Source organism: Mya arenaria, chromosome 2 (assembly GCF_026914265.1).
Source record: "Mya arenaria isolate MELC-2E11 chromosome 2, ASM2691426v1".
NCBI classification, from domain to species: domain Eukaryota; kingdom Metazoa; phylum Mollusca; class Bivalvia; order Myida; family Myidae; genus Mya; species Mya arenaria.
This window is the reverse complement of record NC_069123.1, coordinates 4,766,162-4,787,921: the sequence shown is the minus strand read 5'-3', so window position 1 is coordinate 4,787,921 and position 21,760 is coordinate 4,766,162. Positions and strand designations below refer to the sequence as shown.

The window sequence follows — 21,760 nt, the reverse complement described above, 5'->3', positions numbered from 1 at the left end:
TCAATGTTTGGTGAGTGCTAAAATATTTACAGTGATCTACTATCGTCTCATAAGGTAGAAATACCGTGTTTTCTGCACCTGTCTTTCAAATTAAACCTGGTATCCTAATAAGAACTATTGTTTTTGGCATGTATTCATCCTTTTAGCATAGTCAAACAATTGATTTAATTGTAATTTGGAAGAAAGACTGCATCTTTAAATAAAGTCCGTGAATAACATTTCGCTGTTCGTTGTGAGAGTATTGTGACACCTTAAAACTGTATCTTCACAAGTTAAGGCTTTTAGAAAGAAAATCAAGTATACTATAAGTATACTATAATAATTAGTTCTTGAATGTTTATTTAAAAAATAATGTACAATTATGTTAGTTACCTTAACTTGTTAAACGAAATTCTTCCGCGTACAGCTCTACATGTTACCCTTCTTATAAAATTATCGTAAGGTGCTAGATAACCGATGTTTCGTTTCATTCGAATGATTTACCGCACCTTTTTCTTAGGAACAGATTAATATATCAATATAAACAGAAATTTAAATCTACTCCTTTACCATAAATCATATGAAATGAAATTAAATTCGTATGGCCTAAGACTGCTGGTTATGATATTACTTTTAGCAAGACAGAAATACAATCCAATTTAGTTTGAATGATAAGTGTTTACATCGAATGTCCGCCTTTAATGGACTTTCTCACGTTCTTGCAATAACCATGGGCAAACCATGTTTAACGAAAAGATACTTATGCGGTCATAATTTAATATTAATTAAGTCAATCAATATTTGTTTGAAATCATGTTTTATTATATACATATCACTAGAACATATATTTATATAACAACTGTTGTTAGGTCAACAAAAATGGCAAAACCAATCTGACGTCATGGGCAATCATTACGAACAGTATCAAGTCTGACTTCAGACTCAAGTGGCTTAACTGCAATTTCATCGTATCCTACTTATAGTTATGTTCTAATGATGCAATTTGCTAAAATTATAACTATTTGAACTTGAAGAATTATTTACATGCTTTTATTGTTTAGACTCAGACTGAGAATCGCCTATTGCAAATAGAAATAGATCTGCAGTTATGAGACTACAGTGTTAAACTCAGACTCAATACTTTATTGAATATGAGCCCTTATCACATTTTGCGACTTGCCCAGACCTGGTACATAATTTATCATTGATGAAATTAAACAAAATCCACAAAGCGTTTGTGTTCGCTCATCACATGATCATGATCCAAATCACGTGATGTCATTAAAAAGTAAATTTTCTTTCATTCGAAGTTGTTTTTTATTTTTTACTTTGATTGAAATTTCCTTAATGAAATTACTTAAAATATTCCAGGAATACTTAGTGTAAACACTTGTATTCTAGCTGAAATCAATCAATCATTTTGTTCGTGGTGGCAGATATTTTCTTTGCCCGTCAAGAGAGACCTCTGGCTCGGAGAATAGAAATGAAAGAGTAGGAGTCCGTGCTCCGATTTCGAGCAGTTTTTCAATGTTTTGTCTATTCTAATATCCTCTGTTTTTCAAGAAGTGTTCGTGTACATATATATATGAATGTCATTTCTGTAATCAAATTTGGATACCATCCAGGCAATCCCGCCAAGTGTTTCTGACATTTAGCGTTTTATCAGATCGAATAAGTTTCATATATATCACGATTCTCACATTCTGTGATTTGGTGTCTTTAAAACACTTACGAATCACCGATTTTCTCTGGCATCGCAACATTTCAACTCTTTGTCTTTTCCAATAGAGGCATAAGTTCTAAACCAGTCTCAACATCGCCGTTTCGTCTTTTTCTCTGTTTTTCCGATTCTTTGTGATTTCCATTGCAAATTATTTCAGGAATTGAATCAAGTTTTTCCATTCCTTCACCATTCTCTTCCTCCTCCTCCTCCTCCATATCCATAACATCAACATACACAGAATCACTTTCATTCTCGTTTTTAAACTCCGTATACCCTTGTTCCGACACAATACTAGGTCTTTGTGAAACAGAAGTACCAGTAAAGGAATCATCATTTTGAATTCCGGAATCCGCAGACGATACAATGTTATTATCGAAAGCTGAATTGAATGAAATCCCACTGGTTGCACAAACGTCAATATCCGAGGTTTGCGTGTTAGTAATGAAGAGGTTCCCGGTGTCAGAGTAAAGCGAAGAAAGGCGAGTGAGTCTTTTTTGCTTGTTTTCACCTATTAACCAGTATGTCAGCAGTTCACCTTTGCCCTGAAAATGGAAGATGTATAAAAGAAAAACTCACAAATACGAGTAATCGCTAATGATAACGACTTCAAATCTAAAAAAGACGCCTATACGTGAAGCGTTCTTTTTGTTTTAGGCACCAAAGCACACTGCCAAATTATGATGCTACACAAAAGAATATATATATTTTTCGTGAACGTTGAGCTAGTTTTGACTTGCCTCAAGCGCACACAGATGCGTTGTCATGGACATCAGAACTGACAAATACTATAAATTTTAGTTAGTAATTGAAGCTCACGTCGTAATAACGAGAAAATATTCTGAACATCTATGACCTTTAATCAGTTACTGAGAGGTTAGAGAAATATGTAAATTTGATTTAGCGAAGAACAGGGTTGTAGTTGAAAACCACCACATCATCAAATAGCTAATTCATATATCAGACCATACTAACCTTCATATTTACCAGTCCTCGTTCTCTTACGATGTAGCCTCCGAGTTCGTCTAACAACTTCTTACATTGAATCGAACAGTGAATTTTTAAGGCTGCAAAACAATAAAGACATTAGCGCATTACATTTAGAACCTTTTAATAGCTAAATAATTTATAACGCACCGCATGCCTAAATGAGTATTTTCGAATATATATTATAGATACTTAAACCATGTTGTTCCTTCATTAGCTCCCGTAAGAAGTAGGCAGAGCTTAACCATGCTATAACAATGGCGGGGTCAACTTAAAACGCTTTTCAATTATACGCACTTTATATTATTGAACGATGCCCTTGGAAAATGGAACACATCAGCAACTTTAACCACTACCCTCGTGATTGAAATTATACACTCGCCTTGAAGCGTTCGTGTTTATTTTTTAATAATTCAGGGCGTGGTTGAAGTTACTGTTACATATACTATAACGGATATCATAAGTTCCTGACATTCGTAATAGAAATGATCTCATTCATATAATACCGAGTTTCTTCTCACCAGCAAATACTTACAGTGCGTAATATGTTATTTACCTGTAAACATTTCTAACAATTTCATATGCTGTATTATTTGTTGCTAGTGAATTGGCCCTAGAACTGATATGCTTTATGAATACCGTCCCAAACAGACAGCCAATTTAAACTTAATACTTTGTAAATAAATCTTAAGAGTTTATTTATGGTTTATTTAAATAAAGCTCGTACGCTTGATGGAATGTCCTTAAACTAGTTTGTTTGGTTTCAATGGCTCGTCTTAAACGTTTTCATTGAGTGGTTCTTTTTGTTAGACAACGTGATAGTAGTAAAAAAAATGAGCATCGACATTGTTGTGGTCGGGGCCGGTTACTGCAGAAACACCTTTCTCTCAAAATGTCCTACAGTAAAGTTGTCTATTGAATATAAGCCCTGCACATGTACCATTTGTGCTATAAAGACAAAGCTGTCGTAGGACCCTTACGATTGTAATTGAGCATTGACTGCTTTGCGGTTAGTCCTTGCATTGTAAACTTATAACCTATTTTAAGCCCCTAATATTTAAACCTCAACTTCCATTCCTTAAATGAACTGCCTTCGGACTTAACACACTTTGACCAGCCCAATTGCGTTCATACCCCGATAATGACATCAACCCCGCAATTCATTCCTTAATTAGACTCGTGATCCATGCAATTCTTGTTTCACTGACCGTTCCATGGCGGTAATCCAAACATTTATTGATAAAGCTAAATGAGTGTGTGGTCTGTTTGTGGTGTTTGTATTTGTTTATGTGGTGTAAGTTTGTTTGTGGTGTTTGTATTTGTATATGTGGTGTAAGTCTGTTTGTGGTGTTTGTATCTGTATATGTGGTGTAAGTCTGTTTGTGGTGTTTGTATTTGTATAAGTGGTGTAAGTTTTTTTGGGTGTTTGTATTTGTATAAGTGGTGTAAGTTTGTTTTCGGTGTTTGTATTTGTATATGTGTTGTAAGTTTGCTTTTTGGTGTTTGTATTTGTGTATGTGGTGTAAGTTTGTTTTTGGTGTTTGTATTTGTGTATGTGATGTAAGTTTGTTTTTGGTGTTTGTATTTGTGTATGTGGTGTAAATTTGTTTGTGGTGTTTGTATTTGCGTATGTGGTGTAAGTTTGTTTTTGGTGTTTGTATTTGCGTATGTGGTATAAGTTTGTTTGTGGTGTTTGTATTTGTGTATGTGGTGTAAGTTTGTTTGTGGTGTTTGTATTTTTATATGTGGTGTAAGTTTGTTTTTGGTGTTTGTATTTGTATATGTGGTGTAAGTTTGTTTTTGGTGTTTGTATTTGTATAAGTGGTGTAAGTTTTTTTTTGGTGTTTGTATTTGTGTATGTGGTGTAAGTTTTTTTTGGGTGTTTGTATTTGTGTATGATGTGTTAGTTTGTATGTGGTGTTTGTATTTGTATATGTGGTGTAAGCTTGTTTTTGGTGTTTGTATTTGTATATGTGGTGTAAGCTTGTTTTGGTGTTTGTATTTGTATACGTGGTGTAAGTTTGTTTTTGGTGTTTGTATTTGTATATGTGGTGTAAGTTTGTTTTTGTGTTTGTATTTGTATATGTGGTGTAAGCTTGTTTTTGGTGTTTGTATTTTTGTATGTGATGTAAATTAGTCTCTAGTTCATTGCCGTTTGAGCTTTCGCCTTCGGCCTCTAAACAGTGTTTATTTTTGTTTCTCGACTAATGTGTTTGTCCCGGTAGCTTTCATTGTATTACTTTACTCACCCAGACCGTTGCTCTCCATTCGAGATGCGGTATTCACAGTGTCCCCGAAGAGGCAATATCGGGGCATCTTATGTCCTACTACCCCTGCCACACAGGGGCCTGTGTGGATCCCTATTCGCAGTTTGAGGGTATCCTCGGGCCGGTGTCGGATTTTGAACTGTTTGATAGCCCTGAGCAAATGAAGAGACATGGAAGCAATCTCTCCTGAAAGATTTTATAAATATACATCGACTTCGGTTGGGATTGTTATAAACTGAATTAATAGTTTTTAAAAGAAAAAAAAATCTGGTTTACATTTCTCATATAAGACATTACTAAATGGCAATTATCACAACCATTTGTGAAGGGATTTTCTTCCGAACAAACGAGTACTTCAGAACGTAAATAACAAACAAACAAACAATATAGTCGCTTAAGCAAAGTTATTAAACTCACTATTTTTGACTGAATACTTTTGATCTTATTGTTTAATACAAGTTATAACTGATTTCCATTTGCTACACGTTCGTGAGGTATCGCCACTGCCTAACGTGATGGCAGTGGTCCATGGGAGATCAATACGGCTGAGTTTGTCATATAGGGAGTTAAGAATAATGCGCTTCTATGCTGCTCTTAGTAAATGCAAACATACTTCTGAATTATTTCATTATAATATCTAATCGTATATTAAAACAATAATTTCTTTAAACCTGTTTTACTACAATTTGTTGTATGTTAGTAGACCCGATACCTCGCAAAGTTGTAGTAGATGGATTTCTTTTTCCTTTGACATGGTACCAGGAGTTATCAACTATCATGCAACTTAATATATTCAATGCACTTTTATTATGAATAAGGGCAAACTTGTAGGACTAGGATGTACATATGATGTTGACGGAAGAATAACCAAACTGTGACTTAAAAAATCATCGAAGCTCATTTTTAGAATGAAAATCTAAAATTATATATTAAAAAGAAAGTTTTTAAAATTCTAATTTATGGACTTACCGGCATGCAAAATTCCGTTACGTTTTGGCAGCCCCGAGCCGACCATGTAAGCGTCTCCTATCGTCTCCACCTTATACACGTCGTAATTTTCAATGATCGAGTCAAACAACGTGTACAAATCGTTTAGTAGGTTCACCACCTAAAACGAAGTTATATCTTTCAATTTCCGTGTTAATTTAAAGTGACCCTCTTATTCAAAATCAATACATACACATGTATGATAAACATAAATTATGAGTGATAAACCTTTAACTACTTACAAAATAATGCATTTATGGAAAATATCAAAACTGATAACAAGATTGTAACAGTGTATTTTATAGCTGAAAACGCAAAAAAAGATTGGTTAATGCTAAAAGATTTACTGTGATCCAATATCGTCTCATAAGGTAGAAATACTGTGATTTTTGCACCTTTTTTCAAAATTAAACTCGGTATCCTTCACAAGAACCATTGTTTTTGACATTTATTCATCCATTTAGGTAAATTTTTTTATATTTATTGTGTTAAATCTTATTTGCGAGTAAGAGTGCATCTTAAACAATTTGGATAAAAAAAAACAGAGCTAGTTTTTTTATAAAGTATATATGCACTGCGTTGTTTGTAGAGTTTTGATCTGTTGTTCCATGTTTCTTATTTGTGATTTGTTTTTGTGTTCTATATATTTGGCATTTACCCTGTGCCCATTAGACGGGGTTTATATTTAAATATTTTGGCTACTGAGCTTGTTTCTGTAGTTTTTCATATAAATATTAATTATGGCAAATCTGAATTCACATCAAATGACACATGTTAGACTTTTTGAAAGCAATTGCAAACGTTATTTTAACTTCATTTGATGGAGAATTTTGTTCCTTGTTGTCCAACTTTGCTCAAAGTTCGATTGCGGAATCGAAAGGATCAAAAGTAGGACGTTGTCTTAACAAAGTGATTTGTATAAAAAAAAGACAAACATATTATAATTGTGTCAATATGATATTCAGTCAAAAATACTTTCATTAGAACAAAAACAACATTTACGTTTATTTGAATGATTTTATAAATAGCTTTAAAGCATTATTGAATAACATATACAAAAGCACTTATTCGAAAATATTATGCACTCTTGTTACATCTTGGTATTACTTTGTTTTAAGTACATCTGAATTAGGACTGCTTTAGGCATATGGCACTGTAAATTCACATATATCAGGAAGGGAGCTCGTCGCGCATACCTGCATAGGACTGCTATAGGCCGACAGCGCCGTAAATCCACAAATATCGGAGAAGTAGATCGTCGCACAGTCAAAGTGTTCCGCCTCAACCACTTTGCCACGCTTTAGTTGTTCTGTTACCGCCCTGGAAATTGGTTGAATATTGAAGTTAGACTGATAAACTAAATCATGCTTCATCGCGTAATGGGATTGCGCACATTAAGCACAACAAACTACGATCTATATATTAGCATTTTTGTTTTCAATAGACAAATATGTCTGAACACGGCCTACCCTACTGTTTCGTTATTGTAACGGTATTAACAGTTTGTCTACGCCTGCCCACGCTTGAGATGTTTTGTCTTAAAACTTCATGCATTCCATTATTTAAAAATATACGAAAACCAAGCTTTTAAGTTTAATATAAACAGTGGGGAAAAGGTCAACTATTTTTGTTTTAATTACGCGGTGACTTATTATTGTAACGCAGAGCTTGATACAATGAATGTGTGCATTATTCGAAGAGTCTGAAATGTTAAGAAATACTAGCTTTACATTATTTGTGACTTATTTGAACTACAGCTTCAATCAAACCGACTCGTCTTATGTCTTATTTCTTTGATTTTAGTTTAGGTTGCCAACTGATCTCCCTTCAAGCATCCATTGTCTGACGCTATATGTGTGGTAAATACTCTTTAAAAGGGTTTTAATGGACTACTGGGACATTTTGATGAACGGTAAAAGTGCATAAGTAGAAAGTGCTTGTTTAGAAAAGCAGTTGAACGAGGGACAAATGAGATTTTATTTCAGTATCACCAACTGCAGACACGTTAGTCTGACAAATTTGATGCTTTTATCACATGAATTTATTTAATGATGTACGCTTAGAGGGATTTATCAGGAACACATTCTTAAAGAATACACAAAGGCATCTGGCCACAAAGGAATCTCAGACATTTAATTCAAATGCATATTGGTAATAGATTTCTCAAAATGGTTTTTCGTCAATTTTTCCAACCTAGGACTATAAAATTAACACACGTATTTAAAACAAGAAGTTTTTGACTGATAATACTGTTTATATTTTTTGCAAAACACAAAAGTATAAAGAAAAAGACAAAACAAAGAGGAGCGTTAACTTCCATTTGTTTTATGTTCGCACACATAACAAAACATATATAACATTTATGCTTTCATTCTATGATATATATACCCACTTTGGTAGCATCTGTAAGAGTATCTCTTCTGTTTTCTTCTTCTCGTCTCGTAGTTGGTCCGTCTTTTCCTCAACGAGCGCCTCCAAATTGCTGGCATACTTTTCCATGATGGCGATCATGTTGTCGAGAATGTTTGGTTTCCTTAAATTCGAAAACGAAAAATGTATGAATAAGTAGTTATCTTACGTGTTTTTCTTTTTTGTCTGAAAACAATTTGATATTTCATATTAAGCCAGATCACTGTATTTTATGTTTTGTGCTGCTCTGCAAGTCCCCGGAGTGTTTCCCGAGCATGATCATTCTATACGACGTCACAATTCAAGAATTAATATTTATACAGAGTGGCACCTTGGTTCCGGACACGTAGAGCCATGTTTACGAACAGTCTCAAGTCAGAGTTCAGACACCGAAAGTCTTCAATTTATCGTAATGTTCCTTTTTGTTGACTATTGTTGCTAGAATGTTAATGAACCTTGTTAATTTTCAAAATCTTACAATTAGGGGCCATGAGTACGAACAGTCTCAAGTCCGTGTCTTGACTCAGACTCAGAAAAGCGTGTTCATTCAATAACAAATACATCTTCATTCCGTTGTTTCCACAAACATAAATACACAATCGCACAGTTTCAAAGAGCAAGGAATAAAAAATCAGCAAATTTCATCATCAATGCTCATCTAGAAGGAAAAATACGGTGAAATCAGTTTTCAGAATTCAGTTTTGTCCCAAGAGCTTGAAACTGTTTGTAATAATGGCCGCTGATATTCCGCAACTACTGTTATTTAACACTTTACTAATGGTTGACTTGTCCGTTAATTGTTGTTAATTTAAATCCACCAAATGTTGATTTGTGTTTTACCTAAACAGCAGTCTTTATTTGCATGAGCATTGACATCTTCTCTTTTGGAAATTAGACCAAAAGTAATGACTTATGCCCTTCTAATTGCATTTCATACTATCACTCTAGAATTAAGACACACTTTTCCTATTTCTGAGACATGAACATGGTGTGGTTATCAACCCAATGCTATAATGTATATTTCTATATCTAAGTCAAGTTGACGTAAGCGCCTTTCAATTTATGATTTTCAGTGGTTTATAAAAAAAGAGCGGTATATTTCGAAAGTGATTTTATATAAGATGGTAGTTTTAATGTAGGATTGCAAAATATTTAACCCCGTTAACACCAGAAAATATATTTCACGTGTTGAAAAGGCCACCCGTGAAGTATGACTTACAGGCGCACATACTCTTTATAAATCCCTTAGCATTTAATATTTTGCTGTTTTTAAGACAATGTAATAATTCTACTCACATGCCCTTCTGAATAGGTTTCAGCCTGTTCCTGATGGTCTTAAAGTCGGGACGGCGACTAGGCTCTTCGTCCCAACAATCTCGAAGGGCGTCTATCACAGTTTTTGAGGTGGTCAACAGTTCCCCCAGATGCGGCCGAAAAGGGACATCATCTCGCCGCTCCATCACGCGTGTTATTATAGCTGTGGATAAGTTTATACATACTTGTTAAATTGTTTGCTATAAAAGCTGCAAGCTTGTATGAATCATGCTTGATTAAATGGAATGAACAAATAAAACGCATGAAAATACCCATGACCTCTTGAGGTCTTGACACACTACCGCCCGCCGCAGCACACAATTAACAACGGCGAATAAATCGGCGGATCTCCGTCAAGAACCGATGCGATTCCGATTAACACTTTTCAGTCCCTTAAGTGCTATACCGAGGCTCTGCGTTTGTTATACCGAGGCGCCACCTTTCTTCTACCAATGTGTCACCGTTGACCAAAGATATAGCAGAGTGATACTGGAGTACTGCCGTTGTAGTCCTGCTGCTCGGTTCGGTAGCGCATCGGCAGTTTTTTGAGCATGTGAAAAGAATTTATACCCTCGCCGCCAGTTTATATTTTTTCACCTTTGTTCTAACGATGTGATACCGTTCGAAACGATGTGATACCGTTGAAACGATGTGATACTGTTGCGCTGCCGTACTTGTACCGATCCCCGAAAATCACCAAGTATGTGCTCCGGTATAGCTCCGACGAGCCAATTCGGCTAGATGTGACAGTGTGTTTGCAATTTATATGTCGTATTTTTGCATATTGTTTTTTTCATTCGTATAGCATTTCAGAAATGTTTGTTACGTTACGATATGTCTAATACGTATTTGCATATCAGTGTTCATCATGTATGCAAAGCCACTCTCTATAATGCTAGCTAAAGGTTCAGTAATTGATATATTTTCAAACAAACACAATGCGTTAGTTTTTAATATGTACATACCTTAACCAAACAGTATCTTACCTTTTGGAGACAGGTCTAAATCCCCATAAGGCCCCTTTCGTCCATGTATTTCGTACATGATGATGGCAAAAGAATAAACATCTCCTTCTTGCGTTCCGCGGCGTGGCGCATCTTCCGCTCTTAATAACTCTGGCGCTCGCCACAACATATCTGTCAGGGTACAATTGAAGCACTGTTTAATTTAAGCACTTTCTGTAATATATTAATATGCTGAACAATTAGAATGATATCTGTGAATAAATTATTAAAAATAAGTGGTATTGTCTAAAATTCTATACATGAGTTGCCGGCAAAAATTACATCAATAGTATTATTTTACAAGCACGACCATCTCTCGTACGAATAATGTCTGTGTTGTAAAACTGAATGTAAACACGGGATGACATATTATGTGTTTCTGTAACAAATGCGGAATAATGCCTCCTTTTTATTTATCAATTAATTACTCCATGATATATACTGCTCTCGTTTAAAATTATTGAAAATCCAATTTTGAAAGAGGAAAAATATTTATTTGAAAACGTACACAAGACTGGCAGTCCATCATTTAACTATGAACTTGTTCTGAAGCCGTTGATTGGGAAACCACTTAGAGGGGCGATCATTATTTTATGTAATGCAACTGAAGCTATTTTAAGTTTAAAGATTAGAGAAAATGGCTTTTAAATGTATACATGTTACTGATAAATGTTTCTATTATATTAACCATTTCATAAAACTTTCAAAACTACTGTACTTTCCTGATTTTCGCCGGCCCAAAATACAAAAAGTGTAACAGCCAGGGGCGTAGCCAGCGTTACGCACTTATGCATGTGCGTAACATCAATTTGAAAATGAAAAAAAAAATCTGGCCAAAATGGCATCAAGGTCGAGGGCTAAGGTAAAAATTGATATCAGAATAAAAGGAAGATCAGCCAAAGTAAACGTAGCTTCTCTGTGCTAGAGAGCTTTCTGAGCCGAAATCAATCACTTGGTAACTACAAAGTCGGCGGCCTCGAACTTATAAATCCCTTAGTTCCATTTTCCATTTTTTTACCCTGGGGAGGCCCCCCGAACCCCCAACTGCTACAGTGATATTCCCCATCCCACACCCTCACCCTTTCGTGCGTAACATTCGGTAGAGCCTGGCTACGCCTCTGACAGCAGCACTTATGTTTAAATAAAACACTATTGGGAAGGATGTATGCTATTCTCTTATAATGTAGTTTTGCTATTGCAAGGATTTTTTTTATATTACAGGCATTTTTTTCAGACGTTCTGGTAAACATATAACAAGTTCTGTAGATTGTTTCAAACGTTTCTCAACAGTGTTTTCAACAAGATGTTTATTATTTTTTATGAAAATATTTATATGTACTGAAGATGTGTTCAATCAAATAAACACACTGTCATCTATAATCATTGACATTATTTCATGTGAAATAAAGGTCCGATTAAAATAGGCGAAAATATATTTCAAAACATGATCTCCGTTACAGATTTTTAAATTTGTTTTTAATTAAAAACCTCTAAAAACAAAAAAAATAAATATTTAACGTATTGCGTATGGTGACAATGGCTAAGGGATTCTCAAAATAGACGTTCTGGAAGTTTATTCTTTAACATTTGAAACGAACAGGTTTTGATTAGGAAATAGTTCTTTAGTGAATTACTTCTAATGGTGTATATATGTCTGTCAAACGTGTGTTTCTTTCCGTATCTTGCTAAAACTTTAAAATTGTTTAAACATGTTCGCTAAATTATAGCTCTAACGAAATAAACGAGAAATTTCTCTACATCGCCCCAATTGAATTTCATATTGAATGTCCCTTGTATACCACAGTAGCTGACATAATTCAGAAAGTTTGCTTAGTACAGTTGCGCTATTGTTCATTTAAGTAGCCACCTACGTCTTTATTTGTTAATATCACTTCCGTTGAAACCTTTAGATGGAGCTGATAGAAACCGGGAACACCATAATCTGATTTTAGTGAAGTATTGTTAAAGTTGTGACAAAATCCCCTACATCATAATCTGCTTTTACATTTTCAGAGAAACATCGGGCGAGAAAGTGCTTCCACTTGCTACTAACGTAGGAAGATGTCACACGTCTTTATGATGTAACATAAAATAATGCTGGCAGATTTGCTGAAACATTAAAGCTGGACTCTCACAGACTGAACGTTTTGACATATTTTTTTCGAGCCAATTTTGTGAAAATTCATGGAAAAAAAGATCGCATATTTTTATATTTAAGTTCAAACATTGATGTTTTGTGCATTTTTCATAAACTGTTACTAACGGTTTAAGCCATAAAACATTAATTTTCGAACGGAAATATGAAAATCTACGATCAGATTTTTTTTATGCAATCTTATATCACATGGTTTGATCAAAATATATTTCCACAAAAAATGCCCTTTTCAAGACAAAAAAAATAAAAAAATAAAAAGTTGTAAAAAATTAAAATCTGTGAGAGTGCAGCTTTAAATAAAAAAACAAAACAACTAATGGTTAGTTTCTTTTGATAACAAACGAAACGTTGAATAGTAAAATGATATAACTGCAAAAATAAAAAGACTCTGCCTTTATAAAATCATAATAAAAACAAAACAAAATTGCTAACGATAGTTATCGCTGAAACATTGCTAACGGTTCGTAATTTTCGAAATCATTTTCTTCATAATCAGCTGCCATTGTTTTGAATGAATATCCTTATACTGCCATTAGTTTCTAACCTTTGTATTGCATATGTTTAAATATTTTAAGGACCGAATTACAGAAGTGTTGTTTTTTTTAGATCATTTCAAAATATTTGTACTGAAGGGTATTTTTAAATACTTTACTTAATAATAACAAAATAATGCTCCTAAATTATGCTTTCATTTACAAAAAAACAACAAATATTCTGTATTGTTATTTCATAATATGTATGTAATGTATAGTATAACAGTTTCTACCAGCTAAAAATAAAACATTAACGGAAACACCAGAATTTCATGAAAACGGTGTATAGATGATTACCATTGTTTGTTTGAGTGTAAGATAGCTTTTAATTTTATACAGAGATGTCGTTTATAGAGATTTATTTGTGACAAAATGATATTTCGATCATATACTGAAACACAATTATTATCTATATTTCACGTAGAGAGCACTAGAAACTATGTTTCACGAGTGGCGTAGCAGGTCGTTTTATAAATTTAAACATTGGAAGAGAGTCAGTTCGATGAACTTAAAATCCCTGAACAACCATTACTATAGCTTCATACCTAATGTAGCTGGTAAATTACCATTGTCGTAACCTGTTTTGATAGCAATGAAGAAAAAAAGTGTAGACGATTACTACTTACTTTAATTTTGGCGACATCACGTGACGAGTATATTTTAAAGTCTGTTAGTTTTATTTTAGATACTCAGGGAAACATGAATGAATAAGTAAGTCACCCAACATAACTGTTACTCTAGTTAAATATAATCCAATCTGTATTGAGTGAAAATTCCCGCATCCATCTTAACAGCTCTAATATAAGTATAATATGATATATTGTAGACTCTTACTTAGAGCGTCTATATTAATATACACCATAAGGCCTTTGACAATTTGATAGTATTTATACACGCACAAAAACATGAACAAAACAAATTGAGGACACATTCACTGATTTACCATAACTGTTGGACCTACTTCTGTATTTAGCAAAATCGCCTTCGTCGTCCTCATCTTCTCCCTCCAAAAACTCGTTCAGTCCAAAATCCGTTACCTTCAACACCCATCTGCTATCTACTACACAATTGGAGGATTTCAGTTTCCCGTGAGACTTTATCTCGCTGTCGTGGAGATATGACATACCCTAGAAAGGTTGAAAGAATCGTAAAGTTAGTCTATACAAATTTCTAACGGTTTGATTGTCAAGCCAGAATAAGGTTCATATGGATAACTCTCGAGTCCGTTTTCTGTTTTGTGACCATTAGTTGTTTCTATAGTCTACGAGAACTAGGCGCAAACCCGGGACCTAATGGGTGTAAGGCAGACAACTAAGCCACTTGAATACTATACCACTTAGGTTAATCCAAACAATTTGAAGATTAATGAATAGTTAGAAAAGTTAGCTGAATGAAAATGTTATTTGTGTAAGAGTTCATAACCGAGAAATGCGGAACAAAACAGTTTACTTAATGAATAGTAAATTACAATTCAATATTATATTTTTGGGTAAGATATCAAACTTTATGACTTTGATTCTCCATTTAAAAAAGTAGTAGTATAAGTTATATATCACGGGTATGCGGGGGAGGGGGGTGAAATCCCCCGCCCGATGGCTTAAAGGCTTATTGAAAACTATTATAATATGGCTTGTTGTTGCACATGAATTGTCTGACCCAAGATGGAGAAGATAGATATCTCCAGGCTGCTCACAAATACAGAAACGCATGTCTGTTATGCAAGAATCATTCATTATAAATACGCCCTAAATGAGGTTATTTAATCCTAATTAGTGGTAGTCGTGAAACTGTTGATTGCATTAGTTCATGTAAAGTTCAGAGGAAAAAACTCATCGAACAGTTCGGAGGAAAAGTTCATCAAACATTTGAGATGAAAGTCTAATTTAGTGGTCAAGACCTTAACTGAATGATTAATAAATTGCAGCTGATATATTCACAGGAAATAGAGAAATATTGAAATTAATTTAAATGGCAAGTCCTGGAAATGCTTAAATTGATAAAATTATTTTATTAAAGAAAATGTTTAATTCAAGTTCGCTGTCAAGACCTACATCAATAGTTTAGTCCATTAGTCTAGTGGTAAAGTCCAAGTAATGGTCATTTTTAGTTTGTGGGAAAAATACGTTGGGCATGCGGTATTGAACCTGATCTTTTGATGTCAAACATGGACGAAGGCCAAAAACGTGCAAGAATCTCTTCGTAAGACACGTTTTTGAAAAACTAAATCAAATTGTAGAACAATAACCAACATTATGATTTCTGAACGGTTGTGATGTTTCATCTTTCTAAACTTATTACCGTTAGTATGTTAAAAAGTTATCAAAGGTTACTTATTATTGTAGTGTTTGCATTCGCTTACCCTTATAATGTCAAACACAAGTGAAGCCCTGAACATGTCATCTAATTGAATGTCATCATTTTCTAGGATATCGGTTAGACTGCCCTTGGAGCAGTAGGCGGTAACAACGAGAATATGGGGCGTGTCTACGCATGCGCCGATAAACGGATTGAGGTTCTCGTGACGTAGGTCTCGAATCTGGAAAAGAACAGCACTTTGCAATTTTTTTTAACGTTTTCAGAACCGGTAATAAATAGAGTTATTCGTCGAGTCCTTCACAAAGGACCTATTTTAATTATGTTCCGTGCAAAAACGACACTGACCTAATATTGTTATTAACTTAAACGTGTCATACAGCATAGAACGAATAGCTACAAAGGAAGAAATGTGGACCGCTTTATTGATTAAAGTAACATGTCAATCTTTTCAAACTAAAAAAATATACTGTGTATACCACGTGATAAATAACGTCATATATGCTACGTCGGAAGGTAACTTTTTATTTAAATAAAGACTTAAATCAAATATAACTTTTCTTTTGCTACACCATTTTAAATAAAACAAAGGGCAGTCTACGCCGCTGAATGAGCCCAGCCTTCGTTTTATTACCGAAGTTTGATAAGATGATTAGTTTCATCAAACACTTCGACAAACCTGTTTCCAAAATAATGTTTTGACAGTGCTCCGTCAGACGGCCGTATTGTAGAAAGGTTTGTCGAAGTTTTTTTAAGAAACTAAACTCTCAATCAAGCTCTGGTAAAAGACCGAAGGTGGGACTCCGTAAGCGGCGTAGACTGCGCGATGTTTCATTTAAAATTGTGAGGAAATATTGAAGTTATCTTTGTCTTCATATGAAGCAAAATATTGCCTTCCGATGTAGCATTTATGACGCAATTTATCACGAAATATACACATACTGACTTGAGTTCTTTCTTAATATTCACCGTTATCCCGATGCAAAAGTACACATATTATTTGATCCTCAATAATAAATGACAACACTTACCACTTTCAGTTCTTTCTTGATGTTTCTTGTAATCTCAATGTGTTTCTTGCGTATCTTCCGGACTGCTACAATCATCCCTTTGTAGGTAGCGACGCAAGTAAACAGTTGCCGAAAGTCAAACTCGCCCTGGGATGCCAGAGACATCTGGCTGTTCACCCGTACCATAGCTGTTCTCTGGAAGCATAGAAGAATATAGGTTAGAAATGATAAATTCCCTTGACCAATATAGTGTTTTAATCGCAGAACTTTGATCGAAGCAGATACCCAATTGATCGCATGAACGTCTAAGTACAATACTAAAACACTGTTCACGCAATGAAATATTGAAACGCACAAATGCCCATTATTGTTAGTTTAGTTTATTGTAGGGTCAATCAAAACTACGTACACTCAGACCATGCAACACTCAAAAAAGATAAGTTTTACATATATTTAAATCATAAAAATACTTAGAATATCTTCTCTTTAAGCGATTGTTTAGGTATATTGCTTCTGCTTGATGTCGTAAAAGTTTGAAATAAGTGAGGAAGAGGAAGGCGAAGCAACCAAATGACGTAAAATGAAAGCATTTTCATATTGATTGAAAGATCACGTTTGTTTAGCTGCTGTCCGCATTTCGTAAAGCGCGTTAAAGTCACGTCGTGATTTAAAAAGTCCATTTGCAATTTTGACTGTCTGTCTGGTGATAATATAAAATCAAGACTCCTTACAAAATGATTTAATAGTAAACAAATACAAACGTGATATACATAAACCTGTATCTAATTTAAGAACTCCTTTCAAGAAACAACTCGATGAATAGAAGTTAAATGGAAACGAAACAAACAGAAATTCCTGCGCTGTACAAATATTGAAGTCATTTATTTCTTATTTTCTATCACTCCCGTCATTAAGAAAATGATTCTCAGAATTTTTAAGGTTTACTGCGACATTTGCGTAGCATTATCCGCATTTATATGTGCTAAATAGGCAAAAAATACATATTGTCAATTTTGTTCCGAGTCCGCCATCGCAGCATGTGTTTCAAAACAACATCTTAAACTATTATTCTTGCAAATTTCTTTTATGACATATATACCTTTTATGTTCCCAGGCTAAAATATTAGTAATCGTCAGGTTTTTTTAGAAGTTCTAAATTCCACGTGGTTTGTATTCACTCTCGTATGTTATGTTACAAAATAAATCGTGCACAGTAGCTGTTCTTTGAATGTGTTTTTAAACCTGCAAAAGTTTACTAGAAGCCGATTGTTAACGTATGCAAACATTTAACCATCAAAGTGTTGGACTAACCAACATGGTAACCAGATTGACGACTATATGTATAACCTGTTTTCACCCATGCATGATAAACTGCTAATTGTATACAAAAAGATGTTTCCTGATTAAAAGCTTTAAAAAAGATGTAAATTTGTTAATGAAGATATTATCGACATATGCGATATGACATTTACTAAAAAATATATGATCAATGTTCAATGTGCATGCAATGAGTATGCACTATCAATCTATTAATATTATTTTCATAAGATATAACCATTCTTTGATATTTCGCATAAAACAAGAATTTATAGCGATTGCCTCAACATATAATTATCTACTAAACGAATTCCATCACCTTGCTAAAATAGTCCATCACTCGAAATAGTCGATTACAGTATAACATATCGAGAAATTTAAATACATGACTTTTTCCCTGATATCAGACATTAACCAACTACTACTGCAGTTTGACATATCATGTTCTAAACATCCAACCATCACCATTTTACCTGGCAGTCTCCGACTTGAAACAACATACTTCGTACTCGAATAATTGTATTTCTCTAAATAAATAACAAATGTAAATATTCAAAACAACGTTTTAATGAAGCCCTCTCATCTGTATTCGAAGTGGCATTTCTGTGAAAAAGCAAATGTTATGAACAAATCGCGGAGTGTATTTTAACAATGAAGGTTGACAATGAAAACCGAAACTTTGCATGAGTCTAAAACGGAGAATACACATACACAATTTTCATAAATGATTCTGTGCTTTTCAGGTTGAAAATGGATCTTTAAATATTTTCGTTCAAAGTATTGTTTTCGTTCAATGAGCAAAACGAGAAGACACATACCCTCCCTTTGTTGCCACATTTGGTACTCATGGTGCCGACAAAATGGTCCTTGAAATCAATGTCCTTGTAATCCAGCTTCCACAGCAGACTGGCCAGGTCGTTTTCATACTTCCAGTTTCTGAAATTCAATCAATTACATATGCTTGAAGGAGAGATACGTTTCTAGTTTATACATCCACTGTCCCTTTTTTGGATATTTAATATTCATTGTATTTACACGTTGTGTAGTTTTAATCCATAAACATAATGTTTTGTGCATAATTTGTGTAATAGAGACAGGCATTTGTGCTCGACTCCTTTAGGTTTCGATGCAGCGTCGGTAAATGTTATATGAGAATAGAAGGAAAAATGTGCGGGATTAAGCTTCGACCTCAAGGGACCGCCGGTTCTCGAACGACCGCCTGTTCGAACTACCGCAGTTCTACTGTACTATGTGGTTTATTTCACGAGTATCAACAAATAAACATTGTTTCTTGAATGCTTATTTTCAGAGATTCTCCATTTTTGGAATACCCTTTTGCGACGCCCCTCACGTGATATTTAAATATTAAATTTATCATCAAATTTATGTTCGAGCGGTTGTTTTCGTCTGTAATGTTTTGTACAAAAGCAAATGGTCGAGGATTTAGCTTCAAGAGCACGTTAGAAAAACAGAATAATCGTTTTTCTTATGAACGTAGACGATTGTTTATTTCCAAAACTATCTATCTTTATACATGTGCAAGCTTTTTCTAATATCAAGTTATCATTTTTTACCAAATTGTGTAGTTTTAACGCGAGGTAATTAGATTTGAACAAGGGGAATTAATTTAAAACTGGTTCTTAAATTTGATACTTTCACTCCTTAGTTACCAGTTAAAATATATACACTGTTATTATTTCACTGATTAACCTCCACATTTCACCGAAAAGCATGAAATAAAACATTTATGTTAGTTTTAACGTATTTTCGATCAAGAAAGAAAGAATAAATGAAAATGTTTATATTATAGCTCGTATATGTGACTCAGCAGTGTACATACATTGACACTTCTTTTTATTTGAAAACCAATCATATTCTGAAGCAATATCTAAAGGTAGCATACACGTTACTGATATTTGATTGTAGGAATACTGTTGATAAACAGAAAAAGATTGTTTTCTGGGGATAACATAATTTTTGCCATTATCAGAGGCGTAGTCAGGCTTTACCGAATGGAAGCACGAAAAGGGGAGGGTGTGGGATGGGCAATATCCTTGTAGCCAGTTGGGGGTTCGGGGGGCATCCCCAGGGTAAAACAATGGAAAATGGAACTAACATGTTGAGCTCTGAGGTGTATTTGGAGGGATTATAAGTTCGAGGCCGCCGACTTTGTAGTTACCAAGTGATTGATTTCGGCTCAGAAAGCTCTCTAGCACAGAGAAGCTACGTTTACTTTGGCTGATCTTCCTTTTATTTTTATCAATTTTTACCTTAGCCCTCGACCTTGATGCCATTTTGGCCAGATTTATATTTTCATTTTTCAAATTGATGCTACGCACATGCGTAAGTGCGTAACGCTGGCTACGCCCCTGATTATCCAAGACTTTGTCCACTCATTTTTAGAACCTCGTAGCTATTGGCCCAATGAATAATGAATGTGTTGTTTTAAATTAAATGTATTGCTTAGGAAAAGGAAAAGGAAATAACCTTTGCCCTTATTGCGACCCTTCAATTAAGAAGTTCGTGAATGAAATCAACATTTATCTTGTGGCTCATTAATTCCGTACACCGAAAACAAATTATTATCTTCATAATAGATTGAAAGAGTGTTTAGTTGTCAAGAACAGATATAAACTGTCAAGAACATTAATTGTAGTTTTCGCCAACATGAAAAAACCCAAACTTAAAGGAGTTCATGAAGATCATGGTATTTTAATGAAGCAGGACTTCGTTCACCCGAGTCATCACTACTGATCCTTGTTAATAAAACGCTCCTCATTGTTGAAGGTGGCAGAGTAGTTATTGGATATTTGTCTGAGAGGTCAATCATGACAATCATGAATTTGAAGATAAAATTGGCAGAATTTAGACATTTCGAATATTTCTTTTTTTATATCCTCTTTTTTAGTTCATATTGTTTTTTTAAATTTAAAATAATATTCTGCTGCTAAACGTAGGAATGTTAGCTATGATAATGAAATTTGAGCGCAGTTTTTATTCAATCCAAGTATTTAAAGAGCTTGCATATGAAAAACAATGTTAAAGTAGTTTCGTAATATTTATTTACTCATAGGCAACAGACATTCTTATGAAAAAGCAATACAAAAACACAGTTATGTTGAAAAAGATAAAACTAGGCCAAACACTGTTATTATTATATAATGAAAAAAACATTCTAGAACACAACGATCTGCAGCAAATTGCATAAAACTTGAATAAATTGTCCACAGGTTATCTTTAGGCTAGTTTCCACGTTTAAATAATATGATTGGTTATTTTTTTGGATATATATTGACCTATAAATAAATATTTTGGCTTACTTTAAACAATCCAAGACTTAACCAATTTTATACAATTGGCTGCAGAGCCTAATACCAACCTATAAACGAGAAATCCGACCACGGAAACTATTAGAACAAGTCCTCCTGCAACTCCCGCCAATATCTCCCTTGTATACGCTGTAACATTGTTCCAGACATTACATAAGATGCACAATAGCACGAAGAAAGTATCAGTGACTATATACGGCGAATGTGAATTAATTGCTAGATTTTCCCCTCACATCCCTTCTTTTTTCCACCGCAATTTAAATTGGTTTAAACAAAAATGTTGAACTGGGGACTGTATTTGCGTATCGTTCCTTTATTTATACTAGCCGGTGTCGATGTAAACATTCACATGTAAAAAAGGATTGTTACGATTGTGTTAGTGTTTATTCTAGAAACTCATGTTTTTGGGCCCTTATGCATTTAAAAGGAGTATGAA

The 21,760-nt window shown here is 34.2% G+C and overlaps 1 protein-coding gene across 3 annotated transcripts in view; it reads right to left on the bottom strand.

The window, feature by feature from the left end:
- Nucleotides 1-779: 779 nt before the first annotated feature.
- Nucleotides 780-21,760, bottom strand: part of LOC128209257 (speract receptor-like) — a 210,169-nt gene continuing 189,188 nt past the window's right edge. For all 3 annotated transcript variants that reach the window (XM_052913214.1, XM_052913222.1, XM_052913229.1), the window contains 13 exons: nucleotides 21,375-21,453; nucleotides 18,814-18,931; nucleotides 16,700-16,873; nucleotides 15,715-15,891; nucleotides 14,317-14,482; nucleotides 10,650-10,799; nucleotides 9,646-9,826; nucleotides 8,333-8,473; nucleotides 7,137-7,260; nucleotides 5,923-6,061; nucleotides 4,936-5,139; nucleotides 2,675-2,766; nucleotides 780-2,244 (listed from right to left, as the gene is read on the bottom strand). In XM_052913214.1, the coding sequence (XP_052769174.1) occupies nucleotides 1,744-2,244; nucleotides 2,675-2,766; nucleotides 4,936-5,139; nucleotides 5,923-6,061; nucleotides 7,137-7,260; nucleotides 8,333-8,473; nucleotides 9,646-9,826; nucleotides 10,650-10,799; nucleotides 14,317-14,482; nucleotides 15,715-15,891; nucleotides 16,700-16,873; nucleotides 18,814-18,931; nucleotides 21,375-21,453 (2,246 nt within the window). In that variant the 3' untranslated portion in view covers nucleotides 780-1,743. The remainder of the gene's footprint in view (nucleotides 2,245-2,674; nucleotides 2,767-4,935; nucleotides 5,140-5,922; nucleotides 6,062-7,136; nucleotides 7,261-8,332; nucleotides 8,474-9,645; nucleotides 9,827-10,649; nucleotides 10,800-14,316; nucleotides 14,483-15,714; nucleotides 15,892-16,699; nucleotides 16,874-18,813; nucleotides 18,932-21,374; nucleotides 21,454-21,760) is intronic.